General features: G+C 44.5%; 2 protein-coding genes across 2 annotated transcripts; both read left to right on the forward strand.

Annotated features, from left to right (window-relative positions):
* Positions 1-24: 24 nt before the first annotated feature.
* b4galt3 (UDP-Gal:betaGlcNAc beta 1,4- galactosyltransferase, polypeptide 3) lies at positions 25-5,514 on the forward strand. Its single transcript, XM_062392866.1, has 6 exons — positions 25-576; positions 714-949; positions 1,817-2,007; positions 2,430-2,552; positions 3,363-3,467; positions 4,107-5,514. The coding sequence occupies exons 1-6, from the start codon at positions 294-296 to the stop codon at positions 4,459-4,461; spliced, it is 1,293 nt and encodes a 430-aa protein (XP_062248850.1). The 5' UTR covers positions 25-293; the 3' UTR covers positions 4,462-5,514.
* A 5,136-nt stretch (positions 5,515-10,650) lies between these two features.
* atp6ap1lb (ATPase H+ transporting accessory protein 1 like b) lies at positions 10,651-23,903 on the forward strand. The gene is made up of 7 exons (XM_062391167.1): positions 10,651-10,841; positions 17,923-17,960; positions 18,548-18,630; positions 19,846-20,084; positions 20,982-21,032; positions 21,196-21,439; positions 21,778-23,903. The coding sequence occupies exons 1-7, from the start codon at positions 10,705-10,707 to the stop codon at positions 22,012-22,014; spliced, it is 1,029 nt and encodes a 342-aa protein (XP_062247151.1). The 5' UTR covers positions 10,651-10,704; the 3' UTR covers positions 22,015-23,903.
* Positions 23,904-26,213: the final 2,310 nt, after the last annotated feature.

A 26,213-nucleotide genomic window follows, 5' to 3' on the forward strand; every position in this document is an offset into this window, starting at 1 on the left:
AATTTTCTTCTTCCCTCGCAGGGACATCTATGGTCAGGAGGTGATGGCAGCGCTGACTGAGCTTCACCACTACTGTTACCCCTTCCCACAGATGGACACCGGCCACCTGCACGCCTGAGCCTGCACCCAGCACTGTCTCCCCCCCCCCCTCTCCTTCTGCCTCTCCTCACTCATTTCCTACCCCTCCCTCCAGCCACCACTTGCTTTCCCTGCCTCCATCATTCCTCCTCCCGTCCCTCAATCCAATTTCCCCCATCTGGTTTTTCGCTGTACCTCAGCGATCCTACTCGATTATGGCATACTGCGGCCGCTCTCTGGACTCCCCGTGCACACTGGCCCTGCTGGTGGGCTTCCAGTTTGCCTTTGTCCTCTACTTCTCCCTCGGGGGCTTCCGGGGCCTTGTATCCGTCCTGGTGCACACCACCGAGCCGGAGTTTGATTACTCCCGACCTCACGACGTCTACACCAACCTCAGTCATCTGGGAGCGCCGCCTCCCCCGCCTCGCAACTCGGGCACTGGACCCCCCGTCACAGGGCCGCCGCTGAGAGACTGCCAGATCCCCTCCCCACTGCTGGGTAAGAGAGTGAGGGGTGCTGATACACATATGCAGTAAAAAGGCACAGTGTGGTTAGCGTTCAATAACATTGAAGCTTCCTCTCCTCTCCTCTCCTCTCCTCTCCTCTCCTCTCCTCTCCTCTCCTCTCCTCTCCAGTCGGACCCGTGTCTGTCCTTCTTTCCTCTCCTCTGTCTCTGGAGGAGATCCGACAGAGGAATCCCTTGGTGTTGCCAGGCGGACACTACCGTCCTCCAGACTGTGAACCCCGCCATCACACAGCGATAGTGGTGCCGTACCGGAACCGGCAGACCCACCTCCGCGCGCTGCTCTACCACCTCCACCCTTTCCTGCAGAGACAACAGATTCACTATAGCATCTATATAGTGCAGCAGGTCAGGTCCTGTTTGAGTGTCTGTGTGTGTGTGTGTGTGTGTGTGTGTGTGTGTGTGTGTGTGTGTGTCTGTGTGTGTGTGTGTGCGTGCAGGCTTGTTTACCTAGGATGTGGCTTTTAATGGTTTGTATTGTCTCTCTCCAAGTGCAATTGGTAGATTTCTCGGGTAATTCTAATGGAATAATCAGTTCTACTAATAGAGCAATGCTGGTATATAACCCCTGTCATACTGAAACAAATATTCCTGTAATTATTAGTTACGTTATTTGTGTATGCATGTGGTTCACCCGTAGAATACTTGCATATTGCTGTTGAATTCATATTATGCACTACTACATAATAGCAGCATAATACCTGTGTCTTATTTGTATATTTCAATTACATTTTTAATGAAATTATATTTGTATAGTGCCAAATCATAATATAGATTATCTCAAGACACTTCTAGTCACTCTAGACTGTAAAATATTACTGGATTAATAGTTGCTGTAACATCTGTGTATTACCAGTGTAATGTTGGCATAACACTGATGTTAATCCAGTTTATTACCTACATGTTACTGTCAAATTTAACATTGCTGTACAAGAGATATCAATCAAGTAATGCAAAATGTAAACATATGACTTAAATGGTGATTCACCTGAATGAAACCCAGACACACACATAGTTTTGGTTTTATTTGCAAAGATTTTGAAGTGTGTGGATCTGCTGCTGAACAAATTCTGGAAAATCCCACTTCCATCCATGTTCTGCTTGTGTTATTATTCAGTGACACTATTGTAGCACCAATCAGCTGTTCTTCTGCAGTGACACACCATATAGGTGCCTGTTGTAAATTCCAAACTTTGCTTCTGTTTCTGACTTCAGTGGGGGAACGGCACCTTCAACCGAGCCAAGCTGCTGAACGTGGGGGTGCGGGAGGCCCTCAGAGATGAAGACTGGAGCTGCATCTTCCTGCACGACGTGGACCTGCTGCCCGAGAACGACCACAACACCTACACCTGCCACAAACAGTTCCCCACACACCTGTCTGTGGCCATGGACAAGTTCAGATACAGGTAGCAGTAGGAGTGTGTGTGTGTGTGTGTCGATGTGCTGCACCCTGAAACAGACAGGACTCCATGGTATTCTGGGTGGTGCCGTCTTATGTCGTCTTTTCCACACAGCAGCCGGACTTCACACACATGCACAACGTCAACACTGACTTACCACACTGCCGTAAAGCGGACTGATGTCATACTGTTGCTCCAAACACAAATACACTTTTCACCTGTATAATGAACAGTAGAAACAAAAGAAAGAGTTAAATAATGTACAAAAAACTTTCTATATAACATACACAACATATGCCAATCGGAAAGAGACAAAAGTTTAAGCAAAAGTAAAATTACAAACATTACCAGGCCGCAACAGATAGACTTGTAGAACTGCCCTGTGCTGAGACCTTAACTCCAACACATTGGTGATGTGACTCTCGCAGGCTGCCGTACCCCCAGTATTTCGGTGGCGTGTCTGCAGTGACCCCAGACCAGTACATGAAGATGAATGGTTTCCCCAACCTGTACTGGGGCTGGGGTGGAGAGGATGATGACATCGCTGCCAGGTGAGGAGCGCGTCCGAGGACCACACCCTGCAGCCACATGCTTGTTTTTTTTTTTTCTCCATCTTTTGCATGAGTCATTCATCTTTTTTTGTTCTCCTCATGTATACGGTTTCTTTGCCACTGACTTTCCCTTTCTTTGACTTTTGTTATTTCATGTGTCCTAACCTCATCTTTCATCTTCTCTTCCCCTCCCACTGGCTGTGGCTTTGCTGTTTGTCTCAGTGTGTTTTGGCATGGATGATTTCGCCGATTGGGACTGGGCTGCATGCTTTACGGGTTTCCAGGCAGGTTTCAGGCTCCTCTCTATTTTGCTGTGGTTCCCCTCTTTCCACTCTCTGGCTTCTCTAGCATTTGCCCATCTGTTGCAAGAGAAATTTAACTGAGGACCCAAAAAGCTTGCAGAGTTAATCCTGTACTGCCAATAACATTTTGCCGATGATGCATGATGTTTGCAATATTACAAGTGATCATATGGAAATGAACAGCATTAGTTAAATGTTCCGATGAACTCAGAGGGGGTAGTACAAAAGCACCAGAGATGGAAAAAGGAAACCCCAGTCTTTTCCACCGCCTATAGGCCGTGGAAGTATGTTATTCCCATACGTCACTCACAATTCTGTGTTTGTTGTCTTGACTTTTCTGTGTTTTTTTTTGCTTTTTATGCCCCTAGAGAATAAAAGTACTCATATTGAATAGCATTATTGCTCGGAGTGATAGGAAATATTAGCAATAATTATTCCTTTGGCTTATTCCGCCAGTATTTTCCTATCCTGACTGAGTTTTCTCTCTCGTTGTGTGCTGCCTACCCAGAGTGCGTCTCTCTGGCATGAAGATTGTGCGTCCCCCAGTGGCCATTGGTCATTACAAGATGATCAAGCACAAAGGAGACAGAGGCAACGAGCAGAATCCACGCAGGTACAGATACACAAAGATATTTTGCTGAGGTTTATTCCCAGTGCTGGAGACACTTGAATCCTGAGCTTTTACAATAATGGTTGTTTCTTTTTTTTTGGATCTGCTGTTTTGTACAGGGTTGTCATTTTCCTCTGCTCGCTCTGTGGTGCCAACATTTTCTGCAACCTCAGGCAGCACTTACTTATTTTTCTATGAACATTATTTGCTTTTTCCATATCTATAAGGCTTTGATAGGATTTTCTAGATAACAGAAACAAGCATTTGTCAAGAGCATTTTAAGCCCTGAGGAGGCATTTTAAAAAGGTGACAAAACTAAGTAACTAGGTAACTAATTAATAAATCAGATTTTGTATTTAGTATGAAGTATAGATTTAACAAAATTGTAATTTTACAAGATTCACCTGCACCTCATACTTGGATTTTTAAACCACTGGATGTCGAAAGGCTGGTTTCTCCTTTCCTCCAGTCTCTATGCTAAGCTAAGTTAACTGCTTCCTGGCTGTAGCTTGTGGTATCAATTTTCTCATGCAATTCTTGGCAAAAAAGTATGCTGACAAATTAACAATTATGCGAACTATCCCTTTTAAAGTTTGATACACACACACCCACAAACCTGTGACACTATGTTCGTCTCTCTAGGTTTGACCTCCTGAAAAGGACCAGACTGAACTGGCGCTCTGACGGCCTCAACTCTCTGGCCTACGAGCTCCTTTCCAGAGAGCTGGAGCCTCTCTACACCAACCTCACTGTCAACATTGGAGAAGACCCCCGCCTGCCGCAGGGGAAGGCACCCATCCCTGTTAAGGCAACGACCCCCGTCCACCAACGTAGCACCAGCAAGAACGAGGGCACAGCCAAGAAGGAGGAGAACAGACCACAGGGCAAAGGCCCCGTGGTGGAAAATATGACCAAGGTATTGGGTGAAAAGACACAACCTGCGCTGTCAAAAGCTGCAAATCAAACAACACACAAGGAGACTGGTGCGATGACATAGGAAGGGGGTGTGTGACACAGAGACTGCGTCACATCTGTAGCATAAAGTGGCTTCCCTCTTCATTCTGGATCTGAAAGACCATTCGTAGGAATGCACTTTGGATCTGCTCTGCTGTGGGACTTCAAGTACACCAGCTTTTTGTGCTCAGTGCAGGTTAGCGATAGTTATGCAATGGATCCAGTGAAGCAGCCACTTTTGTCTACAGGGGTGAATTCAGGAGGACGACCCTTGGTTCATCCTCCGATGAACGTTACCTGCGACTGTTGCAAAACTCTGTCAGACCGACTCAGTCACATCCACATTTAGGTCCAGCTCTGACGAAATGAAAAAAACCCGACAACCAACACACAAATCTCCGCCCTCTTCTGGACATCGCAACCCGTACGACACCCGTCTGCCGCCAGCAGACCTGCAGCTTCATCAAGGCCGCTGCCAAAAAAACTGCCGCTGTCAGTTCGCCCCACTCGTCCAGAGTGGGTTTGTGTTTCTGTGCCTTCTATCTTTTATGCGCATTTTATAGACTGGTAGAGTTGCTTTTAGATGCTGACCTGGGGTTCATTTTACCTCTCCAGAATGCCAGGGAGGTTGAAGCTGGTCCCAGACCAGAACAAAGGATTTGTTCCAGGACTGCCGTTTTATATCTGTGTGCATCGACCAAGCGTTGACCAACTCCATAGTGATCAGACGATTCTAGAGTTTATATTTATATAGAGACTTCTTTATTTGTTTACTGGTTTGTTTTACTCGTCCCTCCCCACAGTCTGGTGCCTCTCTCTCTCTCACTCTCGCTCTCTCTCTCTCTCTCTCTCTCTCTTTCTCTCTCTCTCTCTCTCTCTCTCTCTCCTACATTTAGTTTTGTAGACAATCAAAAGATAGCTCGGTAGTCCAGCCCGTTACAATGGGAGGAAATGTCATGACTCTCTTTACGCCTGTCAGATAAACATAGACTTGGCATGATAGCTGTTGTCCTAGTCCGACTATACTCTTTATACGTGGATAGACCTGCGCGTCTGACATTACCTGCTTTTATAATTTCATCTTTTAGATACTGTTAGTCAGGTATGGGGGGGGGGGGGGGGGGGGGGGGCAAATATCTATTGTGTTTTAGTAACAAACATGTTCCTAGTTACAATGAAGCACTGTGTAAAGATCTGAGCGTGGTACGAGGAGGTTTGGCGTCTTTCAGTGTCGTGAGTCAGAGCTCAGCGTGTCTGAAAGCAATGAGACGAGTCTGTTTCCTTTGTCTCTTTTTGTCTCGGTGGAGACGAGACAAGGAAGATGAAAACTCGTGAAAGTAATAATTTTGAAGAGAAAAAAAAAGCCACTTAATCGCTCTGTCATTCATTCTATTTATCATATCAGCCATTCGGGAATGTGTTATTTTGAGTGTCCCTCCTCGTTAACGTGTTGTGAAGAGTTTTATTATTAGTCTATTATATTAATCTGATCACTGGTAGGATGTAGAATCTCTTGCTGCTATACGACTCAAGGGGAACTGTACAACTAACTAGCGTGAAAGGTGACATATTGTAACATGGTGTGGAATTGTTTGCTCATGCTATCATGTAATGAATGTATTTATTTTTATTTATTTATTTATTTAGTGCGTGATAGAGTTGAACGCACAGTGATGTTGCAGTGCGGATGTGTTTTCTAGGGCTTGAAACACCGTGGTCAATCGTAGAGCAGATTATTACCCATTCACACCACATCCTTACGTCAACTTTGTGCCTCATGAAGTAACCAAGTCCGCATGACTGAAGCGCCCGCAGGCATACTGCTGGGTGATGTGTGAGCACCCTCAAGTGGCACAGACTGGTGTTGCGCCAGCTTGGAGAAAGCGAGGACTGAATGAAACTGCAGTGTTGTGACATGAATGTTAATCGTTAACGTTGGCCATTCACAGGTTTCAGCCAATCAAATGTTTGCCCTGCTCTGCGTTTGCGTTGCGTCACACGATGGATCCTGCCGGCTTAAAGGCGTAGAACAACGCTCTGATCTTCACTGGTGAAAAAAAGAGAAATACATGGCATGTGTTTTATGAATGGATATAGTTTTATAGACGTCTATGTTTATTTATGGAGACATATTACCTATTTCAACAAAGTGCTGTACAAAGAGATTGTCTTTACAGAGCATATGAGAGACGAGACAATAAGACTGAATTTCTTAGCTTTATACTACATAACTATTGAGTTGCATATCAACAGATAATATATCCTCCATTCCTCATATCGCCTGGGGCAATGCCTGTATGACATGGAGCAGTGAGAAAGCTTTCAATGGTGTTGTGTAATCTCAGCAGATTAATCAGCAACCTGTGTGCTTACCTAGAGATTGTTACTATATTTAATAAATAGGCTAGTTTTTATAAAGTCATGCAAGTTTTGGAAATAAACACTGTGTAGGTTAATGGACTCAGTAAACAGGATTGGGACTACATGTTTTTTATATCATTTAAAAAGCTGATGCTATCATCAGTTCATTTTGTAAAAGTGTAAATGCGATTAAAGGGAATCGGCTGAGTAGAAATGGGAAGTGTATGTATTCCTGGCAAATAAGACATGATTAATACATTATATCACTTGTAAGAAAGTACTTTACACTGAATTGTATTCACCCACTTAAGAAAAACAGAAAAATGTACTTCAATTGGTAACGCACAAATTGTTAAGTTACAATTGCCCCCTTAAAGTTAAGAAATTATATCAACACAATCGATAACTTTAATAAATATACATTTCATACCCAAATTAATTACGTTTCTTCCACTTAAACACGTTAACAAGTTCTATTAACACAATCAATAACTTAACTTAAACTTAATTCATATGGGTGATACCAATTGAAGTTATCTTTTCGTTGATAATGTTTTTTCAGTGTCATTTGCATCACCGGTTGATGCCTCTCGTCATCTTGGGTTGCCTTATTTACTGACCTTGTCTGGAAGATCAAAGATTGTTTGTCTGTTCATTTGTGCGTGTGTGTTGGCGTGTGCACGGTCAGCAAAAAAGGCAACAGACGCAGTGAGTTACAGCGGATGTTACTTTGACAAACAGCAAATATGTATACCAATAAAAACCCATTATCAAAAACATGTGTTTTTCAACATTTTCTATCAACAAACACATGAAACACACTATACTACATACACATTTAAATACTTTGAGTACACAAGCGAAGCACTTACCCTCCCACAACACTCTTCACGTGTAAAAGCTTTAGCATACTGATTAATCCTGCTAGCTGCTATAGATTAGCAGTCGTATATGTCGCCATCAACACAAACTGCAGAGCAATCTTAAACTGCACCGTTACATCACCCTGTGTGTTGTGGGCCTTGGTGTTCTGTGGGCATAAAGAGCAGGATTAAAAAGTTGGATATGAGATCATACCTATAAATAGACAGTAACCATCAGCTGTGTGTGTTCGATCTGTTTCATAATCTCAAATGCTGTATGACTCACAGAGAGAGAGGGCAAAACTCCAACTCAGGAAGAGGCTGGACAATAAGAGGCCATCGTCAACCAGTCCCATTGCAAAGCCAACACAGAACAGATGTTTTCATTAATACATGCAGTATACTGCTGATAATGCAGGGTCTTTGACAATACTTAAAAGATGTCCCCTCCTGCATCTGTTTACTAAATCCACTGCCTAACTGTTGGCATCACAGCTTATTGTCTTCCTCTGCAGTCGTCACACCTGCACGTCTTCCTGTGGGATGTTCCGGGATGCTGTCACTCTCAGGCGGCAGCACTGACACTCTGGTTTGCTCTTTCCCTCCAGTCGACTGACACACTGGCCTGCTGAAGGGAGCACGCAGACACAGAGGGCTGAGGCAGCCTTTAGTCACCTCCTGTTACTGTACGGGTTAGGAGACAGGGCTGACCTCTCACGCCCTCAGCAATGTTTTAGCTCTCTCTCTCACACACACACACGGAATGATATACTGTGGATAGTCCTGTGAACTATTACACAAAGACACACATAGGGCGATGACTGTGGCTCACGGGTTAAAGAGGGTCGTCCACTAACCAGAAGGTCTGTAGTTTGAGACCCAGCTTCTTTTCACAATAAAACATCAGGCTAAACAATTAGTCACTTGCATTTGCCTGTCCCACAGACAGGCAAATGCAAGTGGGGTGGGGTAGGCACCCACAGACAGGTAATTATTACAAACCATATTATGGTGATGTTTAACATTGTTCCCACCAGCCAAAGACTTCAAATATGTCATTAATATCAGGGCAACACATAAGCTTAAAATACTGATAGTGTATTTTATTATTTAACTGAATATAAGCTATGATATTACCTAAAATCATTATTTGAATAATCAGATAAGTGTGTCATCCTGTGTGCTATGACACGATATACTATGTTTAATAAGTAGTTGAGTGTGAACTATTAAACCTCCAGACAACTTACACGTTGTTTTACACGTTTACACATCGGAGAGACGGTGGACTAGTGGCAGAAAGTGCGACTGTGGGCAGAAAATCAGACGGTGGTCCCTGGTTCGAATCCACGGAGTGACAACAAAATCAACATACCTGGACTGTCAAAGTGCCTACCCCACCCCACTGTCCAAGTGCCATTGAGCAGGGCACCTTACTCCCCCAACACCTGCTCCCCGGGGCGCCGTGCATGGCTGCCCACTGCTCTGTGTGTTCACCAGATGGGTCATAGCAGAAAACAAATTCCCCCCCTTGCATGTCGTGTGTTGTGCATGTGTGTGGGACCTATAAAGTGTATCTGTATTTAAAACATTCTGTCACATGTGAAGTCAGTGTCGAGGTGAGACTCCAATAATGATGGAGGCCGGAAAGTGCTGCCTGTTTCCTTAAAGTAAATTAACAGGGAAGAAAATAATGGAGTCCCTCTTTCAGTGTGAATCATTTCCACACATCAATGTGAAAATCAACCGTGATAGTAGGTCACAATATTTGGTTATATAACCACTTATAATGTTGGTCTTCAAACATTCCATCACATTATGGCATATGGAAATAACGATATGAGAGGATGTCTCATGGTCCCGGGGCGTCTCACGCGTACGTGGGGCCGAAATAATGAGGAGGAAACGGGATCAGCCATCAGGGTCGTCGGGGGTTGGACCCTCGTTCCCCTCTCATCCCACAGCTGCTCAGCTGCTCCCGTCATCCATATTTGCAGCCTCAGTGGACAATTTGCTCAGCTGCGGGGCCTCTCAGTGCACAACAACCCATAGATCAAGTGAATTAATTCTGCTATTGTGGCAGCGCACTGGAGATCTAGGTCACACAGTCATGGCTCTGTTTTTTTTTCTCTCTCTCTCTCTCTCTCTCTGGCCACCTAGTCATGTCACCATCCCCCTGCCCTCCTACACAATCTGACCTTGACATCCAGGTGATTTTCCACAGAGGTGTGTATTTCTCTCTCTCTCTCTCTCTCTCTCTCTCTCTCTCTTGCTCTCCCTTTCTATGTGTGTGTATACTTGTACTTATATTTGTGTATGTGAGCAATTTGAGCATAGACCTTTCGGAATGAGGACATATTTGGAAAGTGAAGACATTTTGGCCCGTCCACACTTTTTCAAAGGCTTGTTTGAGGGTTAAGATTTGCTTTTAGGGATAGGAGTTAGAATTAGGTTTAGGTTATATTTAGGCATTTAGTTGTAGTGGTTATGTTTAGGGTAAGGTGCTTGCAAATGCATTACGCCAATGATTGTCCTCACTGAGATAGAAGTGCAAGTGAGTGTGCGTGTGTGAGCCTGCTCCTGTGACAGCATGTTTGTGTGCATGGGCATATGTGTGTGTAGAGACGTGTGAGGATGCGTGTGTAATTTTGGGATTTGTAGGTGCAGCATGAGTCTGAGGAGATGTGCTGTGTGTTAGAATGAGCCGCTGTCTATACTTGGGACTCGCCTGCGGGTCTGTGTGCTCGACATGGAGCAAGAGGAGATGGAGAGAGAGAGAGAGAGAGAGAGAGAGAGAGCACACGGGTGGGTGTGAGGAGGTTGAGCGGAGTGAGAGAGGCAGAGGGAGGATGACAAAGAAGAGAGTAGGGGTGGGAGGGAGAGGATGAGAGGAGGGAAGGTGCATTGAGGAGAAGGGGGGGCTGTGACGCACGCTGGCTGGCTGTGCGCGCTGCCGATTGGCCGCCGCCGCTGCCAGTCAGAGGAGCTGGGCTACAGCCACTGCCGGAGGAGCAGATTATGAAGCGGAGCTCGACCAGCGGCAGTCTCCTCTCACTGTCTCCATGGCTGCACACGCGCTCCTCCTCTGCTCCCTCGCCTTGCTGTCCGCTCTCAGCCGGCCCGGCCTCTCCTTCTCCGAGGACGAGGAGCTGCAGCCGGGACTCATCTATGAAGAAGTGCCTGAAATCCTGGAGAGGAGGTAAATCCATCCTCTCTCTCTCTCTCTCTCTCTCTCTCTCTCTCTCTCTCTCTCTCTCTCTCTCTCTTGCTCTCTCTCTTTGTCTTTCTCTCTCTACGGGCTGTGACCAGGGGGGTTGGGGGGCTTAGGAGGAGGAGGGGGAGGGGAGGGGTACAGGGAGATGCATGAAGGGATGCTGGGATGCTGATGTGCTCTCTTGTGGAGGAGGAGGTGGGTGGGTGGGTGGGTGGGTTGTGGGGGGGGGGGGTATTTCTGTCTCCACAGCCCCCCCTTACCTCCCTTCCATTCCACTTCTCCCCATCTCACCTTGGGGTTGTGTCACAAGCCGTGGACGCAGGCAGGTGTGCCCCCCCCCCCCCAGTGGGTCAGAGGCAGGCTTTGTTTGTCTCAGTCTTGGGGACTGCATCAGACGCTGCTCATCGATCACGGGGCTGTTGTCTCTGAACAGTGTAGTGCTGGTCTGGCAGCGGGCAGCGGGCCTGCAGGAGAGGTGCAGGAGAGGAGGGGAGGTAAACAAGGTTGGGACGTGGAGGAGAGTAGAGGATGCATCAGGGATGGTCTGCTGGGGTCTGTTTACTGATGCAGTCATTGAGGGAGCGAGAAGGAGAGAGAGAGAGAGGAGAGGAGTGAGGAATACAGAGGGGGGGGGGGGGGGGGGATCTAGCTGACCATGTCTGCATAATACACATTCAGTCCTGCAGGTCAAATCTGGATAAAATATTCAGGGCTCAAACCTGGGGGCACTCACAACAGTGTCACAGGGACTGAGCCGGCAGCCAGGGCCTATGCTAGCTCCATGTCTGCTCACACAGCCGACACATCCAGGCACAGACCTATAGTGTTGTGCCGGAGCCATGTAAGGCTCTTGAAACTATGTCATGCGTGATGGCTCCTCTATAGCGCAAAGTGCTCATCAAAGCCATGATATGCTGCATTTTGCGACACAACGCTCTTTAGCCATTGTTCGAATGATCCACTCTCTTTATTGTTGCTCCTCCAGCACAGTGATAACACTTGAATCGTTCGAGGATGACAGATTATCACTGTCATGCCTTTTATTTAGTGCACAATCTAATCTGTGCACATGTTCGAAATTCGAATAACTTGGATTTAGAATTCAATATGCAGAGAGTCTCATGGGCCTACTCCCAGTCCGGCTCCATCCCGTGCTCGTGAAACCCTGGCAGATCCCAGTCTCAACTTCTCCCCGCAGTGGCTCCGGCAGAGAGCAGAGACATTCATTTCTCCTGGGGGTTCGGAGCCCGTATATTCCCTGGATCAAAGTTTGTGCGTAACTCTGCTACGTAACACCTCCAGTCCCCCGTCACAGCTCTGTTCTCAGCTCTGGCACACTCCAAGATACCGTTATATAAGAGCAGCCTTACATGGCTCTCACTTCAGAGGCCTTGTGCGGTGTATGGTTGTAGGAAATGCAGAGGGAAAGGTACAGTGAGGCCAGACGCCTCCTCTGCTGAGCAGGAGGATGATGAAGACAAAATGTTCAGCGAGCAACATTGTCAGTGGTGAATGTGGAACTGTGACCAGCTCCGAGGTTTACAACTTGTTTAAACACACTGGCTAGAAGGGACCTCCTGCATTGTAATATTTATCTTTTATTTCCTTTTGCATGTATCATGATCCATATACTTTCTTTTAAATTAAGTTCACAATACATGTTTTAAATAGTTGCCTGTAGAGTTCTGCCTGAGTAAAACTAATTGCAGCTCAAAGCCTCATCTAAGACTTGCCAAGTATACAAGTTTTACATAATACTTTCTATGGTACAATTTAAATATATGAATTCAATACAATACAATGCAAAGATCACACGTGATCTGCAGCTGTTTAGTTTATAGATATATTGTAAGGAGGAGCATGAACTTGATGGTATATTTTGAAATTTAAAACCATGTCTCTAACAAAGAGAAAATGAGTAAAGTGCAACATTTTATAAGATAGTAAATATACCATTATATGTTATATTTGTACATGAAGTAAAATAAAACACTGAATTGCTAATGGAAAATGTGAAGTTGTCATGGCTAGACTATGAACAAAACTCAATTAGATATGACCTAATTTCTTGAGCCTGGTGCGACACGCTCAAATGACATCCCATCATTCACACTGTCCAATGAAAAATGGTCACTGACACATATACAGCCAGCAGAGAAGCACAGGAAATATAAAGGTGAACTCATGCGTTTGTTGATCAGCTGCTCTATCAGCTTATGAAGTATTTTGTGTGTGTAGTTGTGTGAGTGGAGTCAACATGCACTGACATGTATCGTAAAACTGTTAAACACTGACAAAGTGACCCAAATGTAGCCACAGATTAGAGGTCAAAGCATTGGATTTCCAGTGGGGGGGGGGGGGGGGGGGTCGCTCAATGATTCCCTTTCAGTGAATCAGAAAAAAGACCAACAGCTGATTCACACATTATTTGGCTTCATGAAAGTGTGTACGCTGTTTATTTTGCACAGAAGGATTTGGAAACCAAAGAGACTGAGGATTGATCTGGTCAAAATGAAATGTTAATTGTTACAAATATATGTCAAATTTCTTTTTTGAAAGCAGCCATGATGTTGGGCTTAAAAAACCAGCATTGAAGCATTTGATCTCCAAAGTGTAGGAAGTCACTGCAGCACTTGACCTGAGGTCAAAGTTGAAGCTGCAATCAAAGCGACACTGAAATGACAGCACGGCTCTAAGCACTGACACACAAAAGTCTCAGTAAATCTAAAGCTCACTGTTGTTGCTCTTGTCGTCCTCCGGCTGCTGGTCTGAGGTTGTTGACACAGTAGATCTCCATCTGCATATCTATCACCTTATGCTGGCAGCAACCTGGGTTTTGGGTAGCTGGGGATCGAACCTGGACAATAGCTGCTGAACCACCTGAGCCACGGCCCCACATTAGTTAACTCCCGAAGCTTAATCTGTGTGAAGAAATCTATTTATAGGCCTGCACCTGCACAGTGTAGGATTAAGTTGTGTTTTCCTGCCTCGTTAGGGACACAATTATTTACTAACTCACTGAGCACTTTTTAATTAATTAAATGTAAAAACATTTAACACCTCAATATGAATATCTTTGACATTAACATGACTTTGCATAAGTAGTTCCCCTTGTACATTATGAAATACTACTGTAGTCTGGTTTCAAATTTCATGCAGGCATAATACAAGGAAATATGAGTAGAAGAGCACATCACCTAGTCTGATCTACTATTGATTTGCACAACGACAGTGGTTAGGTTGAAAAATCAAACCCCAATCACCCCTCGTTCACGTTCAGACACATGTTATCCTTCGTGTTCGTGAAATTTATATATGGAATTTGGAATTTTCACCGAGTTAAATGAGCCCCACAGGAAATAGGTAACCACTGCACTCAACACCACCAACTGCTTTGGATACAGAGGCTTTGATGGAGCGATCGTGGTTCACAGAGAGGCCGAGTGCAGAGGCTCAGCGCTCTATGGCAACAGAGGCCAAACGGACTTGTTTACAAGTTTGTGGAGCAGGCACCACACCTTCCCTCTGCTCAGCAGCACGCAGCACAGGCACAGACGAGGGGTGATACGCATCCATCCGTCTGTGGGCGCCAGCGAGGGTGGCCACCGGAAAATAATCATTGGAGATGCATCGATCGAGAGGCAATCAGAATCTAAGACGATTTCATTCTGGTTAATATTTAAAAGCCATTTACTTTACTAAATATAGCCGCAAGCGTTCGATCGGCCCGGTGTATCTCGGTCAGTCTCGCACCGATCGTTCTGCACATAAACATAGGTTTATTGCAGTTGCCTGTTTGTGCCCATGTTTTGAGGAGATGCGGGGGGAGCGAGGTGAGTCAAGGAGTGGCTCTGGCATGGCTTTGATTATATAAAGGGCCTGTTCAGCACCCAGGCACCGTGTGACAGGCTGAGCCAATGACGGGGCCGCAGCAGTCCTGGGTTGCTGACCTCGCGGAACTGGCACAGGAACAAACGGCTTTAGTTAGCACTCACACACACTCGCACATACTCCTCTGGTCACTCTCTGCCAGCTGAGGCCTGGGTGTAGGTGCGGAGGAAGGAGTGCTTCATCACTTGTGTTGGAGAGTGTGCGTGTGTGTGTGTGTGTGTGTGTGTGTGTGTGTGTGTGCGTTTGCAGCTTGTTTACAACAATCCCAGACTGGCTGTGCAGTGCATATATAGGTTAATCAGACATAAGAGGGATATTTAACCTTATGCTAAAGGAGAGTGATAAGTGGTCAGAGTCCAAGTATCTACTGCACGACTCAGGTTTCAGTCACCGGTTGGCTGCCAAAGGAATAATGCATTTGGCAGGCCTTTCCTGGACAAACATGCTTACCCAGCATTCATCTGGGCAGATGTAAATATTTAGATTCACCATCCGCATAAACTCTCATGTTTCATTCCTAAGTTCATAGCCACGAATACGAATGCACACATGCCTACCAGTACGTGCTCTCACACAAATACACACACACGCACACCCAGAGAGCTGCTAATTTAGCCAATCACGATGCTGACGTTGAAGGTGGCGAACACACACACACACACACACACACACACACTGGAATGTAGGTTTGAAGAGCTTGTGAATAGGGAGCGACAGCTTAGTGTCTTCCTGACAATCATTTACTTGCGTTAACAGACATCTTCGTGCAGCCGTCACCATTTGATAAACCAAAGTTGAAGCTTGTTTCAAATTAATTTAATTTGCAAAGACACCTGATCCCTCTACAGGTATATGATCAGAGCCTCTACACAGTCTTAATCAGCAAAACGTGCGATACCATGAGCTTGTATTGTGGCAGAGCTTCATCCTGTATGTATGAAATATAGGTCCAAGAAGACTGCCAAAAATAGAGAACTAAATTTTACCAGGAAACTAAATAACCTTTGGTCAGTGGAACTCAACTCAATTACCATAATATGGCCATGGTCAAGGTTCAAATAGTTCTCTAAGTCACGATTTCAGAGTTCAGTTCAAATATATGTATTAGCCCTTTAGCTGTCCAGAATGCCCCAGGCTCTGACATAATGCCTAATCTCTTCATCTTGTTCAGGGACTATGAGTTACCATATTCGGGTGGCGGAGGACCTGGCCTGCATTTACCACTAATCCTAATCCATCTGACAGTAAACTATACAATATTGACCAGGTACAAACTGGACCAGATAGGCAGATAATAGCTCCAGGCTGCTAGCATTAATATGTCTGCCAATGCACTGCAACCATAACTTCCAGGGCGAACAGAAACCGGACCTGATACATATTTTTCTGTTGCTAGCTGTTAGCTCAATAATCTCAACTATCTCTGACCCTTTTTTAAATGTAGCCGAGATATTATGCATGGCACATGGAGGAATAAGCCCTGACTCATCGTTTCCCAACCCCTTCTTTGACAGAACGAAGGTCACAGTTGTCATCGATTGGTCAATTAGCTTAGCGGTATGTGGGGCATGCCTTGGCTTCCACTGTCTGGGTTACGATCTGAGAGAAACAAAGGGTGAGCCATCCCTGACAGCGGTAGTCATTGACTGGTTTTAAATGTAGTATAAATATTCATGAAAGCATCTTCAGTGTATCTTTCTCTTCTGAAAGGGGCTTTCCTTTAATAGCATTACTATTCGACTGGAGGAAAAAGAAAAGACATTCCTCACAGACGTTGCTTTTGTTGTGCTGCAGTTCATAAAATTATTTGAAGTATCTCAGAGCAATAAACAGTCCCTTCGGTCCGTAAACAGACCGAAGGGAAGCCTCCTGACGGGACACCAAACGGCAGGCAATATTTGTCATGTGCTCTCCCACAGATCTTAGGAGGTTTACCTTCGACAAGCCCATTATAACTGGCTATTGTGTGGAGATTAACAAATCAGCCCAGATGATCACTGAGGACAGGCTTGGACAGAGGACACAGTCGCAGCAATGGCTGGACCATCACAACAAGGAAAACTGACCATGTCAGCGCAGCTCAGTAAGCCCATTGCTGCAGCATTACGTCTTTGATTAGACAGTTAAAAGGATCAGGATTAGCTCGGAGAAGTCCGAGGCTTCGCAGGGTTTAGTTAGACTGGGAGGAGGACGTACATGTCAGGGAAAAGGAAACTGTTCGTCCTCTGTCTCCCGTGTACAATGTAGGTCAGTCCCACATCAAAGATCGGTCATTTGGTAAAAGCAGCACACCGCGACGGAGACAACGCACAGACCCAATGACTGTGTGAACTGCTCATGAAATTCAGTGGGCGAATAATCTGGAAATGAGAGAAGCGAGAGGGAGCGACAGGGAACGGCACGCAACTAAAGTTCATGGTTAGCATCGCAGCCCCGAGGCCACCTGGGTGCATCCAAATTAAAACATTTGTATTCATGCTGAGATTATTGTGGCCACTCTCATACATATTAATTAATACAAAAGCTGGAAAAGATGTGATAGTTTTGGGGCCATTGTGTCAACAGCTAGTCGCCAGTTTATTATGTAAATCCATCCATCCAACCATATATTGAATATCCTTTGGGGGGGGGGAGCTGGCATTGGACAGGAGGTGGGGTACACCCTGGACAGAGAGCCAGCGTATCACATGGTCAACGTACAAAGACAAACAAACATTCCTGAGAATAGAATTATTGCAGGACATGGAGGACACTGCATTTTACCTCTTTTATTCCAAAACTGGTGCATATACAAAGGTTTAAATCCCTAAGACTATTGACTACTTCCCCCATTTCCAGTAAAGGAGTTAGCTTTTCCTCCCCCCCATACAGTATGCATTATGTGATATACACTTGTTTAGAAGCATGTATACACCTACAGTAAAATGTTGCATAAAATGTGCAAGAGGACGTAGACTTACATGTAAAGCAATTTTGTTTCAGTTTGTGTTTGCTGCATCTGCATCACCAGACAATTAACATTCTTGTCCAAGGGGGAAAATGCTAAATAAGCATCCTGTGCACATTACGGAGTATTATCTGAAAAAAGAAAAGAAAAAAAGAGAGAAAAACCCTTGACACTTCCCCGCATCTCGCAATCACTAGACCTCATTGTGTCTTCTCTCTTTCTCCGCAGCAAAGAGAATCCCAAACAAGCAACAAGAGTCACATCAAGTAAGTAACAAATCCAGTGTGACACAAGGCCTGATTCAATCAAACCTGCCACGGTTATTTTGATGCTGACGTGTTGGATAGATAGATAGTCCTGACAAACGCATTTCATCCTGAACGCTGGAGACATCTTTGCCACATTGTAAAACAAGACTATCCTGAAGTGTGTGGCATGTGTGTGTGTGTGTGTTTGCATGTGTGTGTGTGTGTATGTGATGTACCTAAGTGGCAATTCCGATGCGTGGCTATGTTTAGGCCCTTTGACGAAATAGGGAGAGAGAAAATAGCGGCTGAGGCATTCCTTTAGATTATATGGTGGAAAATCATATGTTTCTGGAACAGGATGAACAGTATTTGTAAACACTGAACAATAGTACCGTAGCTGTGACATAAACTGCTGATGAGTCACTGCGATGACGCAAAACAACTGGAAATAGATAGGAGCCCGAGCACCGAGGTGTACACACAATCTCTTTGTGCTCCTGTTTGTGTGTCTGCAGTGAGAAATCTGCTCAACTTTCATGATTAGGTTGTAATGCGCTTAATATGTGTACTGATATAATCTTCCGTGTTTGTGTGCGTGTTTCCAGGCCAAGATGGAGGTTACGGCTTAGAAAGTGAAGAGTTTGTTCTGTCGCCGGAAGATGAAAACCCGCTCAGGAGGATACTGCAGGTACACACTTGCTACCTCTTCTATCGACACCCACACACATCCACTCACATGCACACACACACACACACACACACGCCCGCACACACACTGGGGTGCCGGCAAACAAAAGCGAGCACACTCACCCATCCACACTGCTTGACCTTGAATGTGGGAATATTGTTGGTTTCACATTCACCAGCGGTAAAACATCCTCGCCACCCACGCGTACAGGACCACTCTGACTGAAAATTCTGTGAAGCCATATGCTGCATCAGCTGGAGCATCCAGGCAGGGTTACATGTGCCATATGGATTAACTGATTCCATGCAGAAACCTCTCCTGAACCACTGCTTTCAGTATTGCCGCTTTTAACAATTTTTTTACGAAAATTTTCCTCGCAGATACCTCACATTTCCAATCAATAATCTTTAAAGAAACAAATAAAAATATGAATCAAGTCATAGCCTACATGACTGCTACTTTACACGTCTTGTCAAATATTGCTGGATTAGCCCAAATGCCCTCCAATGAGACGTGGCCTCCGAGAGAAGAGATTAAAAAGCAAGAGGAGGCAGTTTGTGTCTGCACGGCACAGATGCAGTCGGCTATATGTACATTGGGAAAGCATCTGTTTTCTATGGAGAAGAGAACCATGCTCCATCTCGTTGTGAGGCTCAGTGATGGTTGGAGCATTGAACTGGACATGATTCTGACGACCAGGTGCTTAAAATGGTGCAAGATGTTTTGGATCAGTTGTGCAGAAGACGTACGTCACAGGCTGCAAGATAGGGATGTACACAGATTGCTCTGATGCATGTTGTATAAGAACGATCTTACTGAAATAACTGCATGCTGTACTCAGTGGAGCAGGATAACTCAAATGTATGTCTCTATGTGTATTTATGGCTGTGTCCTGTGTTCACGCTGATTGAATCTCTCAACACATCCTGGACATTTGAAGTCAACCTTTTTTTATCCGACAGCCAATTAAGAGCTCTGCTTTTTGCTCTCCGTGATCCTAGATGAGGACAAGGATGAGAAAATCTTTGCAAACACGTTTCTGGGCCACATCCTTTGAAGCATCCCTCTTCAACTTGTCTGAAAAAAAAAGAATCTGGTCATCCACTAGAGGGCAGACAAAGAATGGAAAACTCCTACCACCCACAACTTGCTCACCATATTACTGCAGTTTCTTCATTTCCCCTGTACCTAATTCCTCTCTTTGTATGTTTGCAGCCATTTAACTGGCACCAGAACGGGATGTCTACCAGTAAGAGGAAGCTGCTCCAGTCTCTGATGGGACCGTACGGCCCTCTGAGTGTGTCTTACAATGGGAAGACCTGCATTCTCTTCAAGGCAAAGCGCCTGGCAATCCGCTACAGAAACCATACCTTCATCGATCTGACCGAGAGGGTCTTCAACACCAATGCACCGGTGGACACTAAAGGTTCCATCTGCACCAAGGAGAAAGCCACGTGAGTCAAACCAAGATGTACACAAATGGGGTCATGCTCATATATAACAAGACAGGAATGGCACATACGGTGAAAAATATTTAAAAAGCTCACTTATGTACATATAAATCCAAGTCATTAGCTTAGGTTTGATATATTTGTACTAGAGCTGGGTAATAACACAATACCTAATTTTATCAATAGCATCATGACAAATGTTTAATATATATCAATATTAGGGAGAGGCGGTGGTCTAGTGGCAGAAACTTGGACTATGGGCAGAGAAGGTTTCTAGTTCGACTCCACGGAGAAACAACAAAAGACGAACCTGGATTGATCTGTCCAGAAATCCAAGATTTTCCCTACCCTGTCTAGTGCCCCTGAGCAAGGCACCTTACTCCCCCAATATCTGCTCCCCGAGCGCCGTACATGGTCGCTCACTGCTCTGTGTGTCCTGCACCAGATGGGTCAAAAGCAGAGGTTAAATTTCCCTACCTGCATGAGTGTGCCTTTGCATGTCTGTGCATGTGTTTGGGACAAAAAATGCATCTTAATCTTAATCTTAATATGATGTATATGCATTGTGTAAGGACAGTAACGAGGTACAACACACAAATGATTTACCTCAGATTTACTAAATGTTTTTCTGTTGATTAGGTGTTTGTTATTCTCTGCCCATAAAAGAAGAGTTTAAGTGTGTAAGCATACACATAAATAATATTGTGATACAATGTTTGGCCATATCGCCCAGCCCTTATTTTTACTATTACACACACAAATAGAAATGAAGTGATCTAGGGAAATGCTAAGCACTGTGTCTACAAGAGAGTAATGGTTTGATGTCCTCAGCTGAGAACTCCCTTGATTTATTGTGTTTAATCTTCTCCGTTTCATATTTGTGCTTCTCTCCTGCAACAGGCTTTCATTGAGGTTCGGTGACGTGGAGGATTTACGAGGTCTAGTAATCAGGTAAAATGCACGTGTACTACCAACAATTTCAAAAAATGTGTATCTACCTATAACCTTATTTATCGCATTGAATAGTCCATTGGATGTAAAATATACAGAATGTAACATGTACAGGTTTACAAGTGTGAGGCTTTGTGTGCAACTGATTTGTCTCCTCTGACAGACTTCAGATGTCCAACACGTTTTACGAGGCCGCCGGTCAAAACTGGTTCACACTGGACAGCGTTCACATCCACTACAACTGGACCCAGGAGGCCACGTTCAACGCCAGCGAGGTCTACGCTCCGGCCACCTCCTCCTACCATTGCCAGCACGTCAGCAGCCTGCACAAATATGACACCCTGCTAGTGCCCAGCTCCCACACTGACACATCAGCCAACTGGCACATCACTTTCACTGATTTCCAGGTACACCTTTGGCACAAGGAGCCCGTCCTCCGTCGTGTTACTCTACTAGCAATGTTTGCACGACCACTGTATCGTGATCTTTCTCCTCAGTTTTTTTTTCTTTGTGTGCATGTGTTTGATTTTGCTTGACAACATTTTACTTTTGTGTTCCGCCCCTTTGGCATTTAGCGAGTCGGTCTGTCAGTCTGTCTGTTCGCTGTCTGTTCGGCCATCTGCTAGGTTGTCTCAATCTGTCCCATCTGCCCCGTGTGTCTGTGCTTGGTAAGCCCAGTAAGAGCCAGTTGTCCTCTTTAGTTCCACCTAATCTCTCTCTTTCCGACTCCTCTCTGCTCCTCCAGATCCAGGCCTTCAATGTGCTGTCGGACAAGTTTGCGTCGGCCAGCGACTGTGCCACTTTCCTGACGCCGGCCATCCTGATGGGCCTGGTGACGTCGTTGATCCTGCTCCTGGTCCTAGCCTACGCCCTGCACATGGTGGTACACCTCAAGCACATCGACCGCTATGAGGAACACAAAGCGACAGTCTACTTTCCCCGTAGTCCAGAGGCCGAGTTGCCAGACAAGAACAGCCTGTGAAGACGAATGAGAAGAGCTGGATGAAGAAAGGGGAGGAGAGGGAGAGAAAAAAGCTGAGGAGCTGAGGAGCAAGTGAATACAAGAGTGAAAAAGTATCCGCCACTGAATATTTGTTAAACAAAACGACAAAACAAAACTTTGCCTGTTCATATGAAAACCTTGTCAGTCTTAAATACTTTAAGTAAACGCAGACCGTGGTTGGATACTTTTTCTTCTTTCCTCATTGACCTGCATCTTGGCATCCATATTTTTCAAAAAAAAGGCCTTTGGATGTTCAAGCCTCTCCCTGAGAGATGGATCCTGATCCTAATGTCAAAGGTCACGGACAGCCCCAGGGCCCTGAAGGACAATGACGCATACAGGCCTTTACCCCCAGCCAGCCATTAAAACCACAACAGGCTAGCAACTGTGGCTAACACAGCTAACACCAGATGCTCCTGATCAAGTGTATGTATTACATGGCTCACAAGTGTCCCATTACAAGCTTTCATCACACACATCGACCTTCCAGCTTTCATTACAGTGTATTTTGTTGAATACCGCTGCAAGAAATATATACTTCAAACAGCCAGTTTTATAGCTAAAATAGCCGTATCAGCTGCATGCCATAAATTGCTGTTCTATCTGGGCTAGTGCAGTGTTTCCTAATGATAAGGATTACAGAGAGCCTTGCATGAGTTGCAGTTTAAAATGATCAGACACGGCACAAAGCAGAAGGAGCTTGAAAAGCTTTCGTGCGTAAGGGAACGGAAAAATATTGGAAACCACTGGTCTAGCATCTGGCTGGAGTGAATGGACCAGCACTACTAACCCTTCAGAGCCTCTGGCGTCTCTCACCTCACCCCCGAACTCGACTGCTCGCTTGGGACTTAACTGTGAAAATGGCCTTTTACAGACCAGCCAGACAAAGGAGGGGTTCTATAAACTAGCACAACAATTGGTTAGCTGCGAAAAGCACTAACAAACTATCAAAGACTATACAAGGAACTATGCTGCACAAGACGGCCCGTCTGAGGGCATGGCAGGAACGCAGGTCTTGGGAATGACTTGGCTCTCTAAGAGTGGAGCGCTTGAACCAGGGAGGCCATGGATCCTCCATCCGTCCACACCACTGGATTTGACTGCCAAAGTGAAGCTACAAAGGAGTTGCCATAAAATATGGTGAGTGACAGTGAGACAATGTGAAAAATGAAAGCTACCCATTTCAGCTATGTACAAAACAAAAAACACATGCGTGTACAGAAATGTCACTCTGCGGAGGTCTTTTTTTTTATATACAATGTAATCATGAACTACTAGTAGGTACAGGATGACTATGCTAATCCTCATAACCAAAAGGATAAAACAAGTTGTAGATACATTAAGGTCTCTATACGATCATAGCTGTTTACTATCTTCAAATATTGCACAACTAATAAACATAGGTACAAGTAAGACATTGTGCTATGAGGATTGGTGAAAGTATTATTGCGTATGATTTTTTTCTACCAAGTGTGAACATATTACACTGTCTGTCTATTTGTTTTACGCTGGGCCAGACAATGCAAGGTCCGAGTTTCATCCCACTGTAAATTACAGAACAAATTCCCACCATAGAAGGACGATACCATGGAATGCCCTCCGCCGTCCACCCACTGGAACTCATAGATGCCATTATTTTGCCAGAAGCCACACTAGCAGCCGTAACAGCATCAGTAAGTCATTACTACTGATAAAAACACTCAGCATGACAGTAAATAGATATCTTAACATTCGATATGGCAGTTCTGTCAGTCTGTAGCAGTGTGAAATGTGTTATTGGTCATAAATGTATCCTACAAAGTATGAGATGAGTGGTGGCGGTTTGTCCGAGGACCAACTGATGTAGATTGAACAATAAATGATATTAAGAGGAAAACATGTGTGCTGTTGTGTGTGTGTTGATGTGTTGTGCAGGATACCATATACTACCCGATGCAATGTGGTCTTACCGTTAATTGCTATTTAACCAAGAGCTTTCCAACCCGGTGTCTAGGTCCTCTGCCAGCTCCGTGTCCCGCTCCTGAGTGCCATCTGCTGCCTCCTCTCACCTCTCTCTGACCTAAAATGTCAGACTGGCACAGTTTACCTGTCCTCAGTCCTGTCAGACACCTTTTTGCATTGTTCTTCATAGACATTCATCATAGCCCAGGTGTTATCTCCCTTCCTCTGCTGATAAGATTCATCTGTATACAAGACCCCTCTTAGTTTCTACTGTAAATAGTTTTACTTTCCCTGGAGTTTGCTAGGCTCGCTCCATTGAACCCGATACAATACAAAACTCACAAACAGCAGTTGAATTAAATGTAATTGATAATGAGAAAGTTGCATTCACAACTCAGTAAAACTTATGTGTGCAAAAGTTACACGCCAACCTATGGGAAAATAGGTGAAATTAAAACATGGACATACAAGCCGAGCAGCAGATCAATGTTAAGCCTTTCTTCAGATGTTAATGCACTTTTAGAGTAGACTAATGTAACATGTGACCGGTCAGATAGTTACAGATGAAAAGTAAATTTACGTTAACAGGCATTAACATGAGAAACAAAACCTTTTCTATATGCCCATTAGCTGCAAATCACAATGACAAGCTTGTGATCTACGGGGACATCTAGTGGCAACAAGTGGTCCTACAGCAACTGCCTTCATGACACATTAGCTAAAAGGCAACAGTCTAGTACATTTCTCTGTCAAGGAAGGCCCAATTTCCTCTTGATGAAACCACATTTAATTCACTAGATACAGATCTTTATTTAGGACACACACTCATAAATATCAGGCCCCTAAACACGCCAGATATTTAAATATCATAATCCATGAATTATTCTCAATGAAAATTTTGTGACAAACTTCCAGTCTAACGTAAATCCTCCACGAGGATCTACATCTGCACCAAAATATAATGCTTTCTTCTGTGACACATACCACACCCTTCCAACAGGTTTCGTGGTTATTTGTCCATTCGCTTTTGCGGTATCCAGTCCACAAACAAATGCCAGACATTAGTCGTGTATATTGAAATATGCTGTGCAAGTCATTTTTTATATTCCCCTCAAACCATTATTGGCTATAACTCTAAAATCACATCTTGCCCTTTTTACGATACGAGACAATATACTTGTTTGTCCCCGTAGGGAAATTAATCTCACTATATGCTCTCATCCATTTTTGAAGCCCTGCTGCAGCAGCAATATGAGACGTTAGTGGTGGAGTAGTTCCCCCTAGTGGCTAAATATATTTTTTGTTTGCAATCTACAATTGTTGTATGAGGTAAGAATACATAATGTGCGAAGAGCAACGGGGGTAAATGTACTCTGATAGTTTGCTGAAGTTAAACAATAATAAATCAGACTAGAAATACCTCATCATTAGTAAATGTCCTGCACTCAAACCCTTAATTGATTAAACATGCACATCTTTCCCATCAAGATAGACTTTAAGCAGCATGTACTCATTATGCATAAACATTTCCTTTGCAGTTACTGATATATATATATATGTTTTATTTATTATTTAGACAGATTTACAGGCTATTTCAAAGGGTCAGGAGATGTTTAATGGGACAGGACAGAAGACAATTCAAAGCTCAGATGCACAGATCTGTATTATTCTTCTGTATTTTTATGTGTTAATGATGTACTCTGTGCTTTGAAATCTAATGGTAAATGGTTTTGTATTTATATAGCGCTTTTCTAGTCTTGATGAACACTCAAGGTGCTTTACAGTACAGTTTTTACATTCACCCATTCACACACACATTCATTCATACAGTGCATCTATTCACAGCACTTTGTTATTCTATGGGGGGCAATCCGGGGTTCAGCATCTTGCCCAGGGACACTTCGGTATGCAGATGGGTCAGACTGGGGATCGAACTGCCGGCCTTCAGGTTGGCAGTGACGACCACTCTACCCCTCAGCCACAGCCGCCCCTAATGTTTTTGTTACATTGTGATTTCGTGACTTGTAAATATGGGATTGTAAATCATGATTATTAGGCACAAAGCATTGCATGGTGAATATACCCTTTTGTTTTTCATAGGATTTATTTTGTCCTCCATCTTTTGACAACTTTTGGAACCTGCTCAAATGCACACACAACTTCACACACGTTTGGTCTGCGAATTTAACAGATATATATTTTTGGGGTCATCTGCAGTTGTATATTGAAAATTTTCC

Source organism: Platichthys flesus, chromosome 7 (assembly GCF_949316205.1).
Source record: "Platichthys flesus chromosome 7, fPlaFle2.1, whole genome shotgun sequence".
NCBI lineage: Eukaryota > Metazoa > Chordata > Actinopteri > Pleuronectiformes > Pleuronectidae > Platichthys > Platichthys flesus.

Excerpts from the sequence above, each read along its gene's own strand:
- atp6ap1lb (XM_062391167.1), top strand. The coding sequence starts at position 10,705 with ATGGCTGCACACGCGCTCCTCCTCTGCTCCCTCGCCTTGCTGTCCGCT. Across the intron at positions 10,842-17,922 it reads CCTGAAATCCTGGAGAGGAG|CAAAGAGAATCCCAAACAAG; the intron begins GTAAATCCATCC and ends CTTTCTCCGCAG. Across the intron at positions 21,440-21,777 it reads TCACTTTCACTGATTTCCAG|ATCCAGGCCTTCAATGTGCT; the intron begins GTACACCTTTGG and ends CTGCTCCTCCAG.
- b4galt3 (XM_062392866.1), top strand. The coding sequence starts at position 294 with ATGGCATACTGCGGCCGCTCTCTGGACTCCCCGTGCACACTGGCCCTG. Across the intron at positions 577-713 it reads GATCCCCTCCCCACTGCTGG|TCGGACCCGTGTCTGTCCTT; the intron begins GTAAGAGAGTGA and ends TCTCCTCTCCAG. Across the intron at positions 2,008-2,429 it reads ATGGACAAGTTCAGATACAG|GCTGCCGTACCCCCAGTATT; the intron begins GTAGCAGTAGGA and ends TGACTCTCGCAG.